The 22623-nt window shown below is 42.1% G+C and overlaps 1 protein-coding gene across 1 annotated transcript; it reads right to left on the bottom strand.

Annotated features, from left to right (window-relative positions):
• Positions 1-255: 255 nt before the first annotated feature.
• On the bottom strand, positions 256-22095 carry NUDCD3 (NudC domain containing 3). Its single transcript, XM_032949589.2, has 6 exons — positions 21506-22095; positions 11918-12103; positions 8788-9096; positions 8299-8442; positions 7076-7264; positions 256-5340 (listed from the first exon to the last, which is right to left on the bottom strand). Exons 1-6 carry the CDS (start codon positions 21701-21703, stop codon positions 5230-5232), a joined length of 1137 nt encoding a protein of 378 aa, XP_032805480.2. The 5' UTR covers positions 21704-22095; the 3' UTR covers positions 256-5229.
• Positions 22096-22623: the final 528 nt, after the last annotated feature.

Genomic DNA, 22623 nt, shown 5'->3' with positions numbered 1-22623 from the left:
ATGCACTTTTATATGAATTATTAATATAAGTGGCAGGATAACGTATGATGGGGAAAACAGTTTGTTTCCAGAAAATATATTTTTTGAGACAAAGCTAAAATGTAGGTCAATAAGAAAAATGGAGGATTGCTGCATTAAACATTGTAGGTATCTGGTAACCGCTGACAACACTAATTACATGCCAAAATGAATCTCTCTTTATTGTTAGCATAGTTTACACATTACACCAAATAAAAAAACGGAACACAACATCAGTTGAAACGCAATGTATATCTTTATGTTGACATGTTTTTATTGGTTTTATTACATGCACACACAAAAACAAACATCCCTACATCTTGCATATGTATCAGATGAAATATCAACAATAGGTGCAACTCTCATGTCAGAGGGACGGCGAATTAAAACTGATGTTATTTGGGTTTGTGCGACACCAAATACGGGTTACAATTATTTAATAGCCCTTATATCCACGAGGTGAACGCAAGCTCACTGTGTTTGACAGATCAGCCAGTGGAGGCTAAAGGATGTTTGTTATCTGCCAACTGTGTTGCTACCGCAAAGGGCATGCCCGAATCCAAACTCAAATCTTCATTTATGGCTTGCAAATCTTAAAATAATGTTTCAAAGCATCACTTGGCTGCAAATATAGCATTCTCAGGGTAGAGTGATGGCAAGTCAAGCTGCAATTTCAATCATGAAAAGCCTGGAAAATCACGGTGTAATTTTAAGCTGAAATATTAAGCCGTAACTAGCTATCCAGCAGAGAAGTAGCAGTGTTAGACCACTGTGAGAGGAGAGAGCAGTGAAAATAGAACACAGGGCAGTGAACAGAACGCGTACTCGTAGAGAGAGCACACGAATAGCAGACAGCGAGAGTAAATATACCAGAGAAGCAAAACAAAAGATGAAAACAGCAATGAGAATTGCATTAAACCCCCTCCCCCCAATGTTTCTCCTTCATATACAGATTCACAATAATATGGTAAAGGAGCTGCCCACATCACTGACAGAAAAGCCTCCCTACACGACAACCCCGATAGGGGGTATGTTGGCCGACTCTCCCATGATGGCCATGAGTTTGGGAGTATCCACTTTGTACTACCACACATTTATACTGAGTGAATAGAGGGGGTGGGGGTTAAAAACCTGCTCCATTGTTTCAGCTGCCACGCCGAGATGAAGCCAGCAACATCTAAATTCAAGCGCAGTGTACTAACCATTAACCCCACAGGAATAACGAAACGTAATTGCGACTAATATGGTATAGTCGTGACGGTGAAATGGCTTCCCTTGAGGCACATTAGCCCAACCGGTTTGTTTTGCACCTCCCTCGTGGACTTCTTCCAATGTGAAGTGTCGGCACCCTCTGACTCTAATCCTGTTCAAACCACAGCCCTCGACTGTTGCAGTTTTGCAAATCTCGAGTGGATATCCGAGATGTGAACTTGATAAAGTAGCCTTGATAGGAATCAGCCATTTTATGCCGTTTTTTTTAATAGCCACCAGAAATTGTGAATCTGACGCAATTTCAATAAATATTAGATTCACTTTCTCTTGTTCAACCTTTTACCATGTATTGCAGTCAAACACTTCATAGAGGAACTTAGCTAAAGTTATTCATGGAATTTAGAAAAAAAAACATATCCCGAATGTAAAATAATAATTGTATTCAAACTCCGCAAAAGCTAGGGTCACATTCACACAATACACTAAAAAGCAGTGAAACTGTGAAGGTGTTTCTTTTGACAACCTTTTGCATAAGACTAATCCACACAACTGGAACACTCGTACCGAACCTGAACTGTAATGATTATGAAATTAAGATGTGAGGTGCTAAAGCACTGACTGCATGAAAGGGATATTTGGAGGGAGGCAAGGACGGTCACAAATCACGAGGGCACTAATCAATGTTACATGACTGTCAACTCATACGGTTTAGCCGTATTCTCGTACAGGGAGATTGAGTGTTCAGGTCCATACGGCATGTGGTAGCACCTAAACGAGGCCTACCAACCTGTCCCAGATCTTCCTCTTCAAGAGGTAGCCGTTCTGGGAAACGTGCATTTTCCCGGCACATTAAGTCTTGGTTTTGAGTGAGCTGCTTAAAAGATACACGACTCAATTAAATGCATTTACATGTCGTAATTTCCTATTTGAGTGCTGCGAGATGTATTTCCGTGATGTTATTCAACACGAGCAGAACCTTTTGCGTGTCCCATCGGTTTTATAGACAAACTTCCCATTTATTTCCATATTCCGTAGAAGTGTTGTGTTACATGACTGTATTCCCAAATTGGTAGTCAAATATAATGGGATTCACTGCAACGAAATTGTTCTCAAAACTGCTACCACGGCGATCTTGCCATATGTGTTTGTGATCTCGAGATATGCTTCAATAAAATAATTTGCCACGGTGGGTGGTAACGTTGTCATTCTTGGGCCAATGGCTCAAGGGCTATCGATTCTAGGCTGACCGCCCGTTACCCATTGTTAATGAGACACGCAGTCCACGCAGACTCGATGATCATGAGCCTCCGCATTTTCTGAAGCTGCCCTGGTTGCCCAGCGGTCTCTGGCGTTTGTGGTTGCTGCGTTTGCTACACCCCGGGCTGTACCGTGGCGCTGACATCTAGACTCTCTCCCATGCTTGCTTGACTTGTCCTGCCTCCCTCCAATCCTTGAGATACTCCGAGTCGATTTGGACTGTAGTTTATTTCATATTTAGCTTTGATTTTACATTGCTATACGTCTGCAATATTTTTTATTCGTAATGAGATTATTTTTGTTCTGATTACTTTATTAATTGCTATATTGTTTTGCATTTGTCGTTTTGGTGACCCAGGTGACGCTTGCAAATGAGACTAACCTGGTTTCTTGAGTTCTTACCTGCTTGAACAAAATAAACTCGAAACTTCAACTTGATCCACCCACCCGCCACCTTCTTCCCATGCTTTTGGAAAGCATCGTAAGATCTGGTGGGTTTAGACGCAACAAATTTTTATTGCAGTTGTAGAAACTGGCAGTTTTCAGAGAAAATAAAGCTGAGTGGAGCAAAAAGAAAACCCCCATAATATGTGCATTTCTCTTTGTAAGGATGTTACAATAATCTAAGACACTCAACCTTCATCATCATTAGACCTCCTTTGCCAGTACCAAAATATAAGAATAGGGTTTTTCCCCTTTTTTCTGGCAACAAAACTGAAACCTTTTTACAAGGATTCATGTCTGCATTAACCACAATACCTGCAGTCAAAATGCAAACAAAACATATACTATGATAATATATGCATTGTCCTTGAAACTGATTGGTCCACACCAAGGAATGGCTTTCTTTGGTGTGGACCAATCAGTTTCAAGGACAATGCAAATATTATCATAGTATGTTTTTTGTTTGCATTTTGACTAAAGGCATTGTGGTTAATGCAGACATGAATCCTTGTAAAAATGTTTCAGTTTTGTTGCTAGAGAAAAGGGGAAAAACCCTATTCTTATACTTAACCTTTTTTGAAAACTAAAATCATGAATTATGCCATGGGTGAAAACCTTTGGCCAATTAGTATTTATAACAGCGCCATTCCGCTTATGCATAGCTGTTTCGTTGCTACATTAGCATTCACGTCTGGTGGAAAATGGCTTATAAAAAAATAAAAACGGTGTCAAATTACCTGACACAGGAGAAATAATCATTTTCTGTTCTTCAGCATGGTTGCCTACTACTCTGCGGTGCGATAATGGATTACATGTTCTCTTTTCCTTCCTTTTTCTCTGCTTCTCTTCCCTGGAGGTTACAAATCAAGTTTTCCTATCTATCCACTGGTTTATGCTGGCCATGGTGATCCTTTTGAAACCGGTTTTTTTTCGCAATTTCTTTATCAAAATATATTATTTTCGGTGCAAGCACAAGCTTTTTCCTATAAAACATTGACAATTATGCATTCTATCACCAATATGATTTTACCATGAAAACCTAACCCCATTTTCTGATAAGCATGTTTAATAAAAACATACTTTTTTAATGCAGGTACTTACCCACATGCACGAAAAAACATTTGAGTAACTTCAGCTCACAGGTAAAACACAACCAAAGCTCACTCACTCATATAGCTGATGAATAAAACCATAAGCCTAGGGCCACACTCAAAATTAGTATTATTTTTTCCAGTTTCCTTCCATTGCATGCACTACAACCTTACTGGTGACTGAAATCCAAAGCATTTTCCTCACTCAAGCTACAAAATAAGTCAACTAATGTGCTGCCTCTCCCACACATCTCTCCCAGGAGAGCCTCGGGCAGTGAAGCGCCATAAAAATCGAGGCAGGGATGTTAAGGTGTACGTTACAAGTTGTGTCACGTACAATGTTGCAGAAGCATTTGGAGGGACGTGCCTGGTCTCCCCAACACAACATGAATGTGAAATGTGGGACAAACTCTGTCAGAGACCATTCCGTGTTTCAGTTGAAGATGCAAAAATGGGAGGATTTGCACTGGAATGAAAAGACAAACAAATAAATTGCCAATGTCAATCTGGTTACGTTACACAGGCTGAAAGTTCCTATTGGTTTGAAAAAAAAAAACTTTAATACGGAGCACTTGATCAATTCACTGCTGGATCAAGGACTCCCATGCCATGTCAATCATGGGAGATGTTTGGCCAAACAAACTTCACTATATTGGTCAGTGCTGGTTGTTGAGCAGGGGCCCATGATCGGTTCAGATATCACTCAGCACCGATATTAGCTGTGCCCAGTAAATTAACTCAAGTTGCCGGATTCATAATGTAGTGCACTAACCACAGTATCGCTACTCCCCCCATTTCCCTCTAGATATTGTTACCAAAACTCTATTCTGCCATATACATTGATTTAAAACGTTGTTTTTTACACGAACATCAAGATAAAGAAACGATCTGCAGGATATTTAATATTCACAGGAAACTGAGCTAAATATCAGCGGTATTTAATTAACCATATTCCTATTTTGTAACGTACGCCATCGATCCAAATGGCAACCAACATCTCTTGAAGAAGGGTAGTTTCATTGGGTTTTTGCTAGCCCATGCCACCTAAAGAATCAAATAGGCGATTAAGTCCACCCTTGGCTCCATGTGTCCGCCTTAGGCTCCCGTGTGTCCACCCTCAGGTCCAAGTGTCTATTCTGGCTTCAATGGGCATGGTGAAGTGCCGCCATATCCGCCGTTATGGCACTAGTCTTGTGCTTGCCCATGTTCAGAACTGCACGGCATCGGGGGGGACATTGAACATTCCTGGCTCGAACTTTTGACCTTTGAAGGGAGAGCCTTCTGCATCCCAGCCCTTTTTCAGCATCTCATGCACTTTCTGGGAGGGAGGGAGGGAGAGAGAGAGAGGGAGAATGCATTAATTAAGTACAGCAGATGGTGGTAACAATATTTCTAGAATGGTGATGCTGTCGTCTAAAAGTTGTCTTTGCCAACATGGAATACGCTACCAGATGGAGTTTGTGTTATTAATATTATTCATATTTAAACCAGCCAAAATTTTATTTAATTGTTTTCCTTAAATACACAAAACTATATTCAAAGGGCAGCCAAATGATTTATAGAACCAGATCCTAAAACGGCACATAAATGTAGCATCTGGAGTAATTTTAATCCTCACGTTCAACACATATCACAAAATTACATATGGCAAAGAAAAACATAGCAAAGCATTAAGTGAATATTGTTCATGCAAGTCTATACATTATTGTTATATACCATCTATATGCATTCTGACACCTTAATATAACTACTGTATTCTATTTTTCGATTTAAGAAATTTTCGTTTATTATTTTATTATTTCTCTTCTACGTGACTTTACCGAAAGAACCAAGAAGATACTGTATTTTAGTTAAATTTAAACATTATGGTCCATGGTTCCTATGCTCAACACTGGTAAAATCAATAAACATGCCTACCAACAATATTTATTTGAAATTAAAACATATTGAGGCAGTCACATCTTACAATAATGTCCGAAACACACTGCCTTGGATATTTGGTGATGGGAGACACGGGTATGTTTTCACCAAGAGAAAAAAAAATATCAGTGGAAAATGAACATTTGTCAACGCATGAATTCTGCCCATTATCAATCTTACACTCCTCTATCAAAAAGTACAATACTTGGATAGAACTGATTGTCCTCACAAGAACACACGTTGACTTTTAAAGTGCCCTTTCTACACAAAAAGGTAGGATTGCATATCACCTGGAAACAGTTGCATATAAGCTGTATCCAGTTCCTGATGCTGCCATTCTCAACGCATAAAAAATATATAACTCAAGTAGCCAAAAGACAACGCAAGCGAGTGCGCTTATCAACATACAACTATCTACCAACACATTCAATAAACGCACGCTCTTTTTATACTATCAATTCATAAAAATTCAAATCAAGACTATTACCAATTTCTTAAATGGCTATCAAGATAGTGGCTTGATAGGACTGTCAGCAGTGGTAGATCAACATAGATCCTACATTTGTATCCCTTTTTAATGCTTTCCAATTCAAGTGGGGAAGCAGTAATACATTAGCTATGCCCATCTGAGGGAGGCGGGGGAGGCACAATAACTCATTCCCACGTGAAAGCCTACGCGTTAAACTGATTGAAGCATAATCCAATATAAACTATATTTATAAAATCGTGTTATGAGGGGCTTACCCTATATAAAACTGGCAAATTGATCCAAGGGTTTTCTAAGGCTGAAAAAATGTGCTAAAATAACTATCCTTGGGGGGCCAAGGCGATGATGTCATTGCGTGCGATGTTAGATTTCTACGTCGCAAGCGCCGCACTTTTCAATGACGTCAATATGGATAAAACGACATCTCGACATGCACTTCGGAACATAATGACATTGTCACTAATACCGCCAAAATAAACGCATGCTGGGAAGCGTTACAGACTCAATGGCTATGCGCGATTTTTCTTCCTTGCTTCGTCCAATTTATTTTAAACAAAACCAAAATACGCGAGCAGGTGCAGCTGATGAGCACAGGATTTCACTCCAACAGGTGAACAATGTTGAGGAAGGCAAGCTGAGGTCGTACCATCTCATGGCTCTGTGGCCTCCCGTGCATTTTCTGATGGTAGTCGAAGGTGAGGCGGTCCAGCACGGCGTGCTCCTCCTCGTCCACCGTTGCCATGGAGCGCTCCTTGTTAATGCGGTCAATGTCTATTGGCTCCTCACCCTCCAGCACTGCGTTCCACCAATACTCACCCACTTTGTTCAGGTTTACCTGCACATGAGCATGGACACCGACCCTCTCAAACAATGCTTCGTCTGCTCTGGAGGACAAATCGCCAGACTCCGTGGCATCGTACACATCGGAAAAGCCAGCAGTGTCGCATTCCAAATGTAAAAATACAATATGTACAGTCCCCTCATCCACTGATGGATGACGGCCTCCCCACTGTTGTACAGATAGTTTGGGGGTTATTTAACCACACTTCGCCACGCTAGTCGGTGTGGGTTAGTGAAGATGGGGAGCATAAAGTCCCCCACACTTCCGATTACCACGGTTGGCTTCCCCCGCACCTCTGATTAGCACAGCTGGCTATAACCGTGCTCTATCCACTTCTAAACTAAGGAAAAAGGTGGACGGTTGGCAATTTGCGACAGAGATGGTATATTAAAATGGGAGGGATTTCATCCAAATACTTATATTGATGAATACAGATCGAACACATCAGTTTCCACATACCCAATGTCACCTAGTTCAGAAGTTCAACATACATACAGATGTGACAGCATAAGAGCCAAGGGAAGACATTTTTTTGCTGTACCCTGCTGACAAGCATGTCACCCCACAGCCCAAATGACAACTTGTTAGTGCATGGTGATCACCCATCCAAGCACTATCCACTCAACTCTGCTTCACTTCTAAGATCTGACGAGGTTGGAGCGCATTCCGGGTCATTTTGTCAAACGCTCCGTCAACTATAAAGCATTAAATTTACCACAGTGGACTATTATAAGCCTCGAGGAAAGCTCAGAGTTAAAAGACTATTCATAATGATTCATAATTCATCATCATCAACCGTGCTCTATCCACTTCTAAACTAAGGAAAAAGGTGGACGATTGGCAATTTGCGACAGAGACAGTATATTAAAATGGGAGGAATTTCATCCAAATAAATACTTATATTGATGAATACAGATCGAACACATCACAGTTTCCACATACCCAATGTCACCTAGTTCAGACTATGGTTGTTCAGTAAATTTGCAACAATGCTTTGCTAATGCCATTGTTGTGTGCGTGTAAGATACCTGTATGCATTTGCCCGGCTCCAGGCTCCACATAGAGCTTTCTATATTGATGTTGTGTGTTAATTTCCCCTCCATCAGCACCACCTCTTCTGCTTGTTCCCGGATGGCCACACGCAGCGAGTTCTTTTGAATGTTAATCGAAACCTATTAAAAAGGACAAAGATATTACTGTAGAAAATGTTCCCCTTTTCGAAAATAATTTCACTGTAAAGGGCAATACAATTATTCGCATTTACATTTGGAGAAAGAGGTAATCAAACGGGACATTCCTCTTTTTTTTCTAGCACTAATGCCTTAGATTAAACAAATATAAAAAATACAGGGTTAATTACACCTGTTTGGACAGCTATATTGATCAAATGGCTGGGTAACCAGTGTACAGAGAAAAACTATTTATTTTAGGTTAATGTTCAATAGCCAGCAACCACTTTGCTTGGCCATGAACATAAATCTTTGTAAAGCTAAAAAAATATTACCCCGCAATCTCACCTGTTTGCCCCTGACAATAGTTTTCGGCACAAACACCTTTATCTCCAGGTCGGTGAAGTCCTGCGACCAGACGTAATTTTCCCGTACAGCTCCATTGTAGCTGTCTGGGCTGTCTTGGAAGGAGAGCGGAGCCTTCTTTTCCAGTGCCTTTTCCGTCTTCTCAGCCTTTTCCGTCTTCTCAGCCTCCACAGGTGCCGGCGCGGCACTCACTGGATGGCATGGAGGATTTCCAGCCTCCGAGTGCATGGCAGCGTCTGGCAGCTCTGCTCCAGCATCTACAGCTTGATCGCTGTCTGCTTCCTGGGAATGCTACGAGCCATGACAGGAATAATAGTAATTTAATAATAATTTCAACTTGTAATGCGCCACACAATATTCGTTCACTCTGAAAGAGAGAGACAACTCAGAGGCGCGAGGAACTACAGACAAACGGGAAGGCAGCCAGGTGGTAAGCCGGCAATTGCCCAAGCGTTGCAATCCTGTATTAAGATGTTTTCAGCCAATCAATCAGTATTTACATGTGGGGGGAATCCGGAGCACCCGGAGAAAACCCTTTTGTGCGAGGGAGCTACACTAACCCATACAGATACAGTCCTTGTTTGCTATACCGCCTTTTCCTGGCAACCCAGGCTATAGCACAAGGACACCCATGGGAAGGGAGTTTCACAACATGTGTGATACACCAAACCTCTTCTCCACAAAGCTGGATTACAGGCCTTCGTCAAGTATACTAATATATTTTCCCAGCATGGTGTCAGTATCTGAATCTCAACCTACAAAATGCCCTCAAGCTCATCCACATGCCACTTCTCGAATTGACCCATTCCATTATCATGATGTACAGTGAGGGAAAAAAGTATTTGATCCCCTGCTGATTTTGTACGTTTGCCCACTGACAAAGAAATGATCAGTCTATAATTTTAATGGTAGGTTTATTTGAACATTGAGAGATAGAATAACAACAAAAAATCCAGAAAAATGCATGTCAAAAATGTTATAAATTGATTTGCATTTTAATGAGGGAAATAAGTATTTGACCCCCTCTCAATCAGAAAGCTTTCTGGCTCCCAGTTGTCTTGTATATAGGTAACGAGCTGAGATTTGGAGCACACTCTTAAAGGGAGTGCTCCTAATCTCAGCTTTTTACCTGTATAAAAGACACCTGTCCACAGAAGCAATCAATCAATCAGATTCCAAACTCTCCACCATGGCCAAGACCAAAGAGCTCTCCAAGGATGTCAGGGACAAAATTCTAGACCTACACAAGGCTGGAATTGGCTACAAGACCATTGCCAAGCAGCTTGGTGAGAAGGTGACAACAGTTGGGGCGATTATTCGCAGATGGAAGAAACACAAAAGAACTGTCAATCTCCCTCGGCCTGGGGCTCCATGCAAGATCTCACCTCGTCGAGTTGCAATGATCATGAGAACGGTGAGGAATCAGCCCAGAACTACACGGGAGGATCTTGTCAATGATCTCAAGGCAGCTGGGACCATAGTCACCAAGAAAACAATTGGTAACACACTACGCCGTGAAGGACTGAAATCCTGCAGCGCCCGCAAGGTCCCCCTGCTCAAGAAAGCACATATACATGTCCGTCTGAAGTTTGCCAATGAACATCTCAATGATTCAGAGGACAACTTGGTGAAAGTATTGTGGTCAGATGAGACCAAAATGGAGCTCTTTGGCATCAACTCAACTCGCTGTGTTTGGAGGAGGAGGAATGCTGCCTATGACCCTAAGAACACCATCCCCACCGTCAAATATGGAGGTGGAAACATTATGCTTTGGGGGTGTTTTTCTAAGGAGACAGGACAACTTCACCGCATCAAAGGGACGATGGACAGGGCCATGTACCGTCAATTCTTGGGTGAGAACCTCCTTCCCTCAGCCAGGGCATTGAAAATGGGTCGTGGATGGGTCTTCCAACATGACAATGACCCAAAACACACGGCCAAGGCAACAAAGCAGTGGCTCAAGAAAAAGCACATTAAGGTCCTGGAGTGTCCTAGCCAGTCTCCAGACCTTAATCCCATAGAAGATCTGTGGAGGGAGCTGAAGGTTCGAGTTGCCAAACGTCAGCCTCGAAACCTTAATGACTTGGAAAAGATCTGCAAAGAGGAGTGGGACAAAATCCCTCCTGAGATGTGTGCAAACCTGGTGGCCAACTACAAGAAACGTCTGACCTCTGTGATTGCCAACAAGGGTTTTGCCACCAAGTACTAAGTCATGTTTTGCAGAGGGGTCAAATACTTATTTCCCTCATTAAAATGCAAATCAAATTATAACATTTTTGACATGCGTTTTTCTGGATTTTGTTGTTGTTATTCTGTCTCTTAATGTTCAAATAAACCTACCGTTAAAATTATAGACTGATTATTTCTTTGTCAGTGGGCAAACGTACAAAATCAGCAGCGGATCAAATACTTTTTTCCCTCACTGTAATGCTAGACTTAAACTGTGCATTTGTTATCATGACATTTGTATATAAAACGACATAACATTCTGAACACAACATTCACGTACACACCTTTTATGCCTGTAATTGTCAATATTTACCAAACTTACAACGAATGTAATCTAATAAACTACCAAAGAGGTGTTTAGGAAAACATAACCTCAAATATCTAGAAATGCAACTACTCAGAATATTAAAGAGTTCGTTTGTTTTTATAAATCAGTAATTTGTACCTGTAAAATTTAAACTTAAGGCTAAAGTGTCTCCTTGCTTAGAAATAAGGATGGGGCAGTGTAAATCTCTTATACTTTGACTACGATGGTTTACGTGTTCATGAAAGGCCTTCTTTTCCTCTCAGGCCTGTATCCTTAACACGTCTACTTAACTCCCCTCTGAAAAAAGCATTTACCTTGCTGTACACCCCCCCCCTACTTGTTTGTACAAGGTCTTGTAATAACAACGATTAGACATCGTGCCCAACACAATACAAGCCAAAAATCCATCGTAGAGCTATACAGGACAACCGTGAAAAAATACAAGGTATACTTTGATTATATATAAATTTTTTGTATTGTATCTCTATTGACAGCTCTAAGCCAGTTGTGAAAATTGACGAACACGTGAACCCAACACATTCTTCAGCTAGGCTCTTTAAGATGAGTACATCGCACCTGGGAGCCAGGTTCCTCTGATACGATCTCCACCTCCTCCACATGTGCGACCATGTCCGATAGGTCGCCCGACACCTCGACCTCATGCACGGCCTCCACCTCCAGCTTGTGATCCAGCTTCTCCTGCAGACTCTGCAACCGCCGCTTGTGGTCCTTGTCGGCCAATCGCTGGAACTTGAAGAACGCCTGTAAATTCACATACGCTGCTCGTACACGAGACAAAAGCAGTGGCCTCTGCATCGAAATAAAAAAAGGGTAACCGCTCATGATGTACAGGATTGTCTCCTTTTGTTGAATAATTTCCAGCTGCAACCACTCACCCCATTATATGCTTTACTGCCCATCATTATTCTCTTTTCCATCTTTTCCTATTTTTCCCTTTCCGTCCTCTTGTTCCTCTTTTGCTTTCCAGGTAACAACGAAAGGGACCTACTGCTACATGTTTATGCAAAATGTTTGGACACCGTGTTCCCTGGTTCTGTGCTTTCCTGTATCTGTTGTGTTGAATCTATATACAAGTCAAAAATAGTTTGTGTTCGCGCGCTTGAACGATTTGCCTCTCCAACGGTGGTGCTTACGTAAAAAAAATTGCCAGGACCAAAGCCGTAAGCCCCGCGGTGAGAAAGCGTTATTCATTTTTCACATCTGTCAACTTTTAATTAGTTTAATTAGCGATTTAGTGAGATTTTTGCGAGCTTCACTTTTATTTATTTATTTACGGCGCGTGCACGACCATACCAACTCACGCGCCTTTGGTGGGGGGGATGGCCCATGCCAAGTCGCACGCCTTCGGTGGGAGTGAGGGGGACATTTTATTTTGCGTTAAAAATGTATTAGAAATACACTAAACGCTGACGTTAATGCTTCACTGTGTGAAATCCCCCCCACCCCGATGCGTGCATTTATTACTACTATACAGTCGCTAGATGCTACCACTATAGGCTGTAGATATTACTGCAGAGCGGACGGGGCGATTGTGGCGGGGGGGGGGGGGGGCGGTCAGGGGTAGCAGCCCAGTCCCAGCCTGCCAAGGTGCCACCTCGGCCGGCTGGACAATCTAGACGAGGCCGGAGGCTCTGCACGGGACTAGGCCTCACCACGCCACTCTGTCAGGTGAGTACTTTGTGCTATAGAGTCGATAAATACTGCTACAGTCAGCATGTACTATTGCAGTGATAGCAGGTACCACCACAGTCGGTATGCGCTGCTGTAATCATAGCAGGTACCACCACGGTCAGTATGCACTGCTGTTAGATTTTTAAGAGTAGTTTTGAAATATTTTTTTGACCCGGGTAATGCCGGGTACTTCCCGCTAGTATATATTAAATGTGACTGAAAATTAGTAAAAAATAAATAAAAGGTGTTTCAATCTACAACTACTGACAAGTTGTATGAATGTTATCATTTTGACGATGAACCCTGTTGGATGGTTTACTTACATTTGTTTCAATGGGTATATTGGATGGATGTGAGATGTTATATCTAGAGACACGAAGGCTTGCGAGATAGCTATATGGCGCCATGGAATTGTGTTGGTACGGAAGTTGTTGCAATGGGAGACATCGTGTATGTTGGTGCTGTTTTAACGGATGGCATGGAGGAAGCTTCTTGCATGCTGTTACATGGGAGGACATTAGAGAGTTGTGCTAATTGATACAATTGATGGTACATGGGAGACTGTTCAAGTAGTTACATATTTCGGGATGTTGATAGTGGCAATATTGAAGGACATAGAAGTTTACTGGTGCTTATTATATTAGAAACATAGTGATGTCCATAACAGTTAGGCAAGATGACATGAAGGGTTGGAGTTGTTATTGAATGGATAACATTGGAGACTGCTGGCAGTTATAACATGTGCACATCTATGGCTGCTGCTGAAAGTTATTACACGCTTTTATTTAACTCGCTCTGTCTGTTGTTGTATCCTCAAATCTTGTAACTCAATTTTAACCCACTTCCCAAATGTGGTATCGAATGCAAACTTGGTATACTTATGTCATACTGATGACAATACTATATTCTATCATTAAAAAGAAAGCAACCTTTATTATGAATAATATTGGTCGCGAAAGCCTACGTGTTAAACTGAATGCAAACCTCGTATACTTACGTCTTACTGATGACAATACTATATTCTATCATCAAAAATAAAATAAATATTTTTAAACAATCTTTTTGCACACTTTCTATTAACTCACTCTGTCTGTTGTTGTTGTTGTTGTCGTATCCTCAAATATTGTAACTCAATTCTAACCCACTTCCCAATGTGGTATCAACTGCAAACTTGGTATATTTATGTCATACTGATGACAATAACTATAGTCTATCATTAAAAAGAAAACATCTTTTTTATATGTTATGTTTCGGCTTGGGTCTAATTGTCCACGCTCAACTGACGTTGGCTGTAATTATCCACGGTCCCCTTACGTTGTGGCCAAGCTTCGGGGCCACTTCCTGGAGTCGTGGAGTTTTGCCATTACTCGTACGGTACATTACATTAAAGCGTGTTTTTTAAAAGTATTTTTTAAATATGATTATTTTAAAAGGTGACTTGAATTTGTTGTTGACGTAACAAGGAAAGAGACTGCCTTTTGCCAAAGCAGTTTCTCCAGAAACGTAGCATTTCTGACAGTTGTTATATAGAGAGACCTGGAGAGCGACTGCTCACCACTGGACGCGAGAACATTGAATATTACGGGCATGTGTTTCGATGGGTGATGCACCACACAGCTGGCATTGTTATAAGGACAGAAATGGAGGGCTGTGGGTGGTGGTGACAAAATGTGCAGCTGGCAATTATTGTAAAAGGTTGCACTTAAGTCCAATGCTGGAACCAATTTCAAAGCGTGATAAAACGTACTATTGCCATAAGTTACACGGACAATACGGGCATGAAAGGCGAGCGATGGCAGGTATTTTAAAGGCTGACATAAAACTTTTTATTTTTTGTATTGGTCATTGTTAAATTTAAGGATGACATAAAGTGTTCCTGGTTATCATTATCAACAGTAAATGTCTGTTCTAGATTTGAAGTTTTCGTGACTGCAAGGATCCATACTCTTTGGTCCTTTCGGTAAAGTCACGTAGGAGAAAAAAAAAATCAAAAAAAATCACGACGTTGGTTGTCCCACCTGATGTTGCGCCCGAAACGTCGCGAATTAATTATTTTATTGTAATTTTATTTTTTCACATACGTGACTTTACCGAAAGAACCGAAGAGTATCGTAAATGTCTGTCCACTGTTAGATGAAGGCCATCTCACGTCGTGGCCAACCGCCATTGTTTTATCCTCCTGTGCTTGACCTCATCTAATTGCACCATCTCCGTGGTAGTCATCCTTTATACTCCTTTTTTTTTGCGGCCATTCCATTACCAGTCTCATGAATCAGTCATCATCCAATCTATCAATGTCCTTCAAGCCAATTTACTATTTTAGGAGTCAATAGATCTCTGGTTTGCATTTTTTATCACACCCGTATGTACCTTCATCTCTCAGTGCAATTCCAAACATGCGCCTTTCTATGGTTCTTTGTGTACTTTTAGTTACATATTCTTTGTAGATGCCCATGTTTCAGATCAATAAGCTGTTTTCTCAGTGGGTGTCTGTTCCCCTAGTGTGATTATTGTTGTTCATCCCCGAGTCTGTGATGTCCTTCACTCTTTGTTCTTTTATATCTTATTCATAACTTTATTCCCTGCCACATTTTCCCTTTTTTTAGTCCTGTTGACTTTGTATTTTCCTTGCTTGTTTTCTGAAGCACTATGAGACGCCATGGTTTATAAACAAATGAAAATCTTTAACTCTATAGCAGGCTATATGTAATTATTTATACATGCAATAATAAATCCATTAATCAAAAACTGACTTGGATATATATTTTAGCATTTGCCATTTACATCCCTTCAACAATTATTGCCTTTTGTTAAACAAAGTAATTGTAGGCTACTTTAGTTTTGCTCCTAATTATTTGTATCCCAAAATGTGTGACCATTGCTAAGTTCTTCAACCTTTATTTTATTTGTTATAATTACTATGGCATTAACAACCGTGTTAATCGGTGTGGGGAATGACCAGAAACTAAACGGATTGCAATGTGTATCCCCAATTGATAAATTTGCGCATAATTTTCGTATTTGGAAAATGTGGACCCTTGATGCAGGCTTACAAATGACGTCAAGGGCCATTTAACATCCACTGTGAAGCAGTTGGTGCGTATTATAGTTTACACCCGCAGTATTAATCAGGGCGTCCGCTGGAAGTGAACCGTGAACCTCTTAAACAAGTGGCCAACGCACTGCCGCTAGGCCACATCACCACCCTATGATCATGATTGATGAACGTGGGAGACAAATAATTGAGAGCGAAACCACGGCGTCAGCGACGCATGCCACCCGTGATGTACATTTCATACGGCGAGACTTCACATTTTCAAAACAATAATCCGTCACTGCATGAGTTAGGAGACGATTCAACGTGGCAACACTGCAGTTCACCTTCTTAGCATGCTCCGTAAAATCTACCAATGCAATGGGAACTTTTTCAAAGCTCAGAAGAAGACGCAGAAGGCGAACAAGCAAGCGAGGTGTGTAGCTCTGGCAGCTCCCCGCGTTAGCATGACGCTTAGAGGAATGCCTAAGCCTATGGCTCCCCATGTGAGTCCGTGCAAGTGTATGGGTCTGTATGCAGTCTATTGATCTCTTGATATGAGTGGCCGCGATTCAAGTGGAACATACATAAAATACCAGGGCAGTAATGTACACGGAGGCAGCACAACCGAGCAGCACACCCAATGCGATATCACAACTGGCTGTGTCGGGTGGAGGTGAGTTAGCGACACATTTATATTTACGCGATCTAACCCAAAATCCGTATTATGGATAATAAAATTAGACTTGTGTAAAGCTCAAGGGACACAGAAGCGGAGGGAGAAAGGCGGCAGTAACTGGAAGCTTCGAGCATAAGGCTTAGCTTGAGTTACAAGTCTGTGTTTCCAAGTATACGCAAGTCTATAGATCATGTGCGTGGATGAACGTATATGGGTCGCTTTTAAATTATATGTAGGTGTACGGGTCTGTATATATGTCTATGCACGTCTATGGGTCTCTAAATGAATGTGAATGGGCCTGAATACACCGATTGTCTATGACTAAGATGCGCTATGCAAGTCAACTGATATGTAAATACAAAGTAACTAAAATAAATTTGTCAATACTGCCTTATCTTCTTTGGTTCTTTCGGTAAAGTCACGTAGAATGAGAATAAAATAATAAAATAAAATAACACAATAAAATTCTCACGACGCTTCGGCCACAACACAAGTGACCTTTTGATTTAAAGCTTTCGTGACTGCAGTAATTCATATTCTTAGCTCTTTCGGTAAAGTCACGTTGAAGGGAAACAATAAAATAATGAAATATATAAAACAATAAAAATTCTCACGACGTTTCGACCATAACACAAACGGTCGTCATCAGTTGTGAAAAAACCAACGGCAAGAAACATTTGAAAGAAGTGGTGGTTTGCATTAATTTATTTATTTTCAAACGGTGTATTTATTTATTTATAAAAAACGTCAGCGCCACGCGCAGCGATTTCGCAGTTTATTTAGAAGGACTAGTCCATCTATGTTCTGAAAAGAGGGGGGAGACGGAAAAATAATGTATGCTGTCTGAAGGCCACCGTAAGCGTGAACAATCAATTAAGACCTGAAATGGTTTATCAAATCCTTCCAATGATTGCTCAGCCAGAATCCATCTTCTCGGGTGAAATTGTCTCTGTGCTTGTATATGTGGATAGCCTCATGAACGAATCTCTCATGGTAGCCAGATGGCTTACAAAGAACCTGTCTTGGAAAAGTCAATGTCATGTGAGCCTACTGAATTATAACAATGGTCTGCCACGGCCGAGGTGCTGGTCCTACAGTGTTTAAGGTCTGCTTTGTGTTCACGAATGCGGTCCGAGATATGGCGTTTGGTTTCTCCAATGTAACTACTACCACAGAGGCAACTTAGTTTGTAGACACCAGGGTACTGTATGTCCGGAATCACATCTTTTACAGACGGAACCAGATCACGGATTTTATGTAATGTGTTGAAACGGACCTGGATCTTGTGTTTATTCAAGATTTTGGAGATCTTTTTTGTGATCCCCGCAATGTAGGGTAAAGTGATGGTTTTGAAAGGCTCCTCAAGAGGGTCCTACTTCATAGTTTGAGTGATAGCTTTGCAGATTGTATAGTCGGAGTAACCATTAGTCCCTTCACCTGATGAAGGCCACTAGTGTTGTGGCCGAAGCGTCGTGATAATTTTATTGTGTTATTTTATTAATTTATTATTTTATTCTCATTCTACGTGACTTTACCGAAAGAACCAACGAAGATGAATCCTTGCAGTCACGAAAGCTTTAAATTGAAATACTGCCTTAATTAATACCCCTTCATCATAGCACATGCTATGAAGAAAGTGCACTGGCCAAATTCGTTTTCTATGTAAGAACAGTGGGGGTGTGACCGGAGAAGGACATACATGTACATGAAATGAAAAAACAGTGGGACTTTTGGCTCATAAAAATCACACGAAAAAGAAGAAACGATACGCTGGACCATGCCGGGTGGTAAGCCCATGCGGTCACCATGGGGCGAGCATGAGGTTTATAGAATGCCCAAGTCTATGGCCGTCTTTGCAAGCGTACGGGTTTGTATGCAAGGCTACGGTACCCGATGTAAGTGGCTCTCGACGCATCTATAATCAACGTCAGTCGCCGTGACTAAAGCGAGCACGGAATAGGCCAGTGCCTAACTCCTTTGGTTCTTTCGGTAAAGTCATGTAGAAAGAGAAAATAATGAATTAAATAATAGCATACGACGTTTCGATTGCAACACAAGCAATCGTCATCAGGTACAAATGAAAGAGAAAACAAACCTAAATTTTGATTTAAAGCTTTCGTGACTGCAGGGATTCATATTCTTGGTTCCTTCGGTAAAATCACGTAGAAGGGAAACAATAAGATAATAAAAATATAAAACAATAAAATTATCACGACGTTTCGACTGTAACACAAACAATCATCATCAGGTGTGAAAACCACAGAAAGAAAATTTGAAAAAAGTGGCGTTTTTTTTAACGTTAGCACCACGGAGAGCGATTTGGCAGTTATTCAGATGGACCAGTCCATCTATGTTTGGAAAAGAGGAGGGGGAGACAAAAATAATGGAGCGGTCTGAAAGCCACCGTAAGCGTGAACGATCAATTAAGACCCGAAATGGTTTATCAAATCCTTCCAATGATTGCCAAGCCAGAGTCCATCTTCTCGGTTGAAATTGTCTCTGTGTTTGTATATGTGGATAGCCTCATGAACAAATCTTTCATGGTAGCCAGATGGCTTGCAAAGAACCTCTGTCTTGGAGACGTCAATGTCATGTGAGCCTACTGAATTATAACAGTGATCTGCCACGGCCAAGGCGTTGGTCCTACCGTGTTTTAGGTCAGCTTTATGTTCACGAATGCGGTCCGAGACATGTCGTTTGGTTTCTCTAATGTAACTACTACCACAGAGGCAACTTAGTTTGTAGACGCCAGGGTACTGTATGTCCGGAATCACATCTTTTACAGACGGAACCAGATCACGGATTTTATGTAACGTGTTGAAACGGACCTGGATCTTGTGTTTATTCAAGATTTTGGAGATCTTTTTTGTGATCCCCGCAAAGTGATGGTTTTGAAAGGCTCCTCAAGAGGGTCCTTCTTCATGATTGGAGTGATAGCTTTGCGGATTGTGAAGTCGGAGTAACCATTCGCCTTAAGAGCTTGGTGTACGTGCTTGAGTTCACTGGCTGTGTTCCTGGTTGGATATGCATTTGGTATGTGGGTCCAGTCTTTTGTTGGAGGAGGTTAAATTTGGAAATCAGGTTGTCCTTACAGTTGGTCGACATAGTGGCAGCTGAAGAGGCAGTCATATTGTCTACATGTTCCCAATCCGATGTGGACATTGTTGCCGTCAATGATAAGTGTGATTTGTAGAGTGTCTTGTCTAAATGATCTAGTTCGGTGCGTATAAGTCTGATTTTCTCTGAGATAAGAGCAAAGCTAGTTCTGTAAATAACTCGTTTCGCATTAGAAGAAGTTACAGCAGCAGAGGTCAGTGTAAATGCGACCCCAGAGTCGCGGCATCTCTTCAGAAAGGTGAAAGACTCGATCAGCTGAGCCTTCTTATCCCGGAGTTTATTGAAGGATCTCAAAGTTATGTGAAAACCCTCCCCGTAGAGGCGGTTAAATTTTGATTTAAAGCTTTCGTGAATGCAGGGTGTCCTAATAAAAATGAGACCTGATGGTTCAATGAGCCACTCTGTCTACAGGAAAGCTACGCATACGGATGCTTACCTGAAACCGGATTCCCACCACCATCCATCACAGAAGAATTCCCTCATCAAGACTCAGCACCATAGAGCCCAATGCATATCCGACCAGGAACACATAGCCAGTGAACTCAAGCACGTACACCAAGCTCTTAAGGCTAACGGTTACTCCGACTTCACAATCCACAAAGCTATCACTCAAACCATGAAGAAGGACCCTCTTGAGGAGCCTTTCAACACCATCACTTTACCCTACATTGCGGGGATCACAAAAAAAGATCTCCAAAATCTTGAATAAACACAAGATCCAGGTCCGATTCAACACATTACATAGAATCCGTGATCTGGTTCCATCTGTAAAAGATGTGATTCCAGACATACAGTACCCTGGCGTCTACAAACTAAGTTGCCTCTGTGGTAGTAGTTACATTGGAGAAACCAAACGACATGTCTCGGACCGCATTCGTGAACACAAAGCAGACCTTAAACACGGTAGGACCAACACCTCGGCCGTGGCAGATCACTGTTATAATTCAGTGGGCTCACACGACATTGACTTCTCCAAGACAGAGGTTCCTTGCAAGCCATCTGGCTACCATGATAAATTCGTTCATGAGGCTATCCACATAAACAAACACAGAGACAATTTCAACCGAGAAGATGGATTCTGGCTTAGCAATCATTGTAAGGATTTGATAAACCATTTCGGGTCTTAATTGATTGTTCACGCTTACGGTGGCTTTCAGGCCGCATCCATTAGTTTTCGTCTCCCCCCTCCTCTTTTCCGAACATAGATGGACTCGTCCATCTGAACAAACTGCCAAATCGCTCTCCGTGGTGCTAATGTTAAAAAAGACCGCCACTTTTTTAAATTTTCTTGCTGTGGTTTTCACACCTGATGATGATGATTGCTTGTGTTGCAGTCGAAACGTTGCGAGAATTGTATTGCTTTATATTGTTATTATTTTATTGTTTCCCTTCTACGTGGCGACTTTACCGAAAGAACCAAGAAAACAGAACCTAGTAAACCTCGAAATATAATGCAAAGAGTAGCAACCCCTGTGGTCACGAAAGCACCAACTCAGGCCGGTTACTTGTAGTGTACTGTACACGGAGACGCCACAAAACCGAGCAGCCTCACAACACTGGGACGTTTACAAAGCTCGGGAGGGACGAGACGCAGAACGAGAGCGAGAGAGAGAAGGGGGAGGCGGAGAGGCTCTGCCAGTACCCGCTGGGCGATGCGTTCGGCCACGCCGGGCGGGAATCCCAGGCGGTCGCCCTGGGTAAGCATGAGGCGGTAGAAGTCGGTGCGTCGGTACAGAAAGCCGAAGACGACGTCCAGGAACGCCTCGATGTTCCCCTCGTGCTGCAGCACGCCCAGCAGCGCCTGGTCGTACAGCGGGGTCATCCTCGGCTCGCCCTCCATCGCCTAATTATGGTCAATTCAATCGTACTAATACTAATAATTATTGCGTCGTACTGTGGCGTGATGTCGAGTGATACAGCAGCGGGATTCGTGTTGGGAGTCTCTACGCGAAATTATCCCGTTCAGTGTGTATACACCGCCGACGCAACGAATGTCGTCAAACAGGCCTTGTTGATCAGCGAGAGTCGTAATAATAGATAGTCGTTAAGTAATTGCGAATGATTATGAACAATAACGAACGGCGCAGGCTTGCGGGCCCAAAGTTGACGGCGAATCGCTTCCACTATAACACCAACCGTGCCGCACGCGCCCGATTCGATTTCGTCGAAAGGTCCTGGTAACCGATTCGATTCGCAGCAGACACGGTTCCGATTATTTTTGCTTGGTGCCCGACTCGTCTGCGTCGTTCGCTTTGCGACTAATTGCCGTCGCGCAGTCGTTAATTTCCAGCGTTTACTTTGAGGAAAAAAGTGCCAGCGTGCAACGTGTGCGCACTTTGCATCGTTTGCGTATCGTTGCGCTTGGGAATCGATGCACGAATATTTAATAGGCTACGCGAATCGATGTTTCGAGAAAATTGCTCCGATGCCCACGACCCCGCGGGATGACGTCAACCGGCGCGCGACCGCCGATGACGTCCCCGGGCTTCCCAACCATCGAGTAACATCCGTGATTGCGTCATTTGACTGGTGTGATGACGGCACTCTTAATGTTCAGTGCATTGGTGTGATAACGGCACTCTTAATGTTCAGTGTATTTGTGTGATGACGGCACTCTTAATGATCAGCGCATTGGTGTGATGACGACACTCTTAATGTTCAGGGCATTGGTATGATGACGACACTCTTAATGTTCAGTGTATTGATGATGACGACACTCTTAATGTTCAGTGCACTGGTGTGATGACGACACTCTTAATG

The sequence above is a fragment of the Petromyzon marinus genome, chromosome 8 (genome assembly GCF_048934315.1).
Source record: "Petromyzon marinus isolate PM22_M1 ecotype Great Lakes invasive population chromosome 8, UKy_Petmar_22M1.pri1.0, whole genome shotgun sequence".
NCBI lineage: Eukaryota > Metazoa > Chordata > Hyperoartia > Petromyzontiformes > Petromyzontidae > Petromyzon > Petromyzon marinus.
This window is presented reverse-complemented; position numbering and strand designations above follow the sequence as displayed.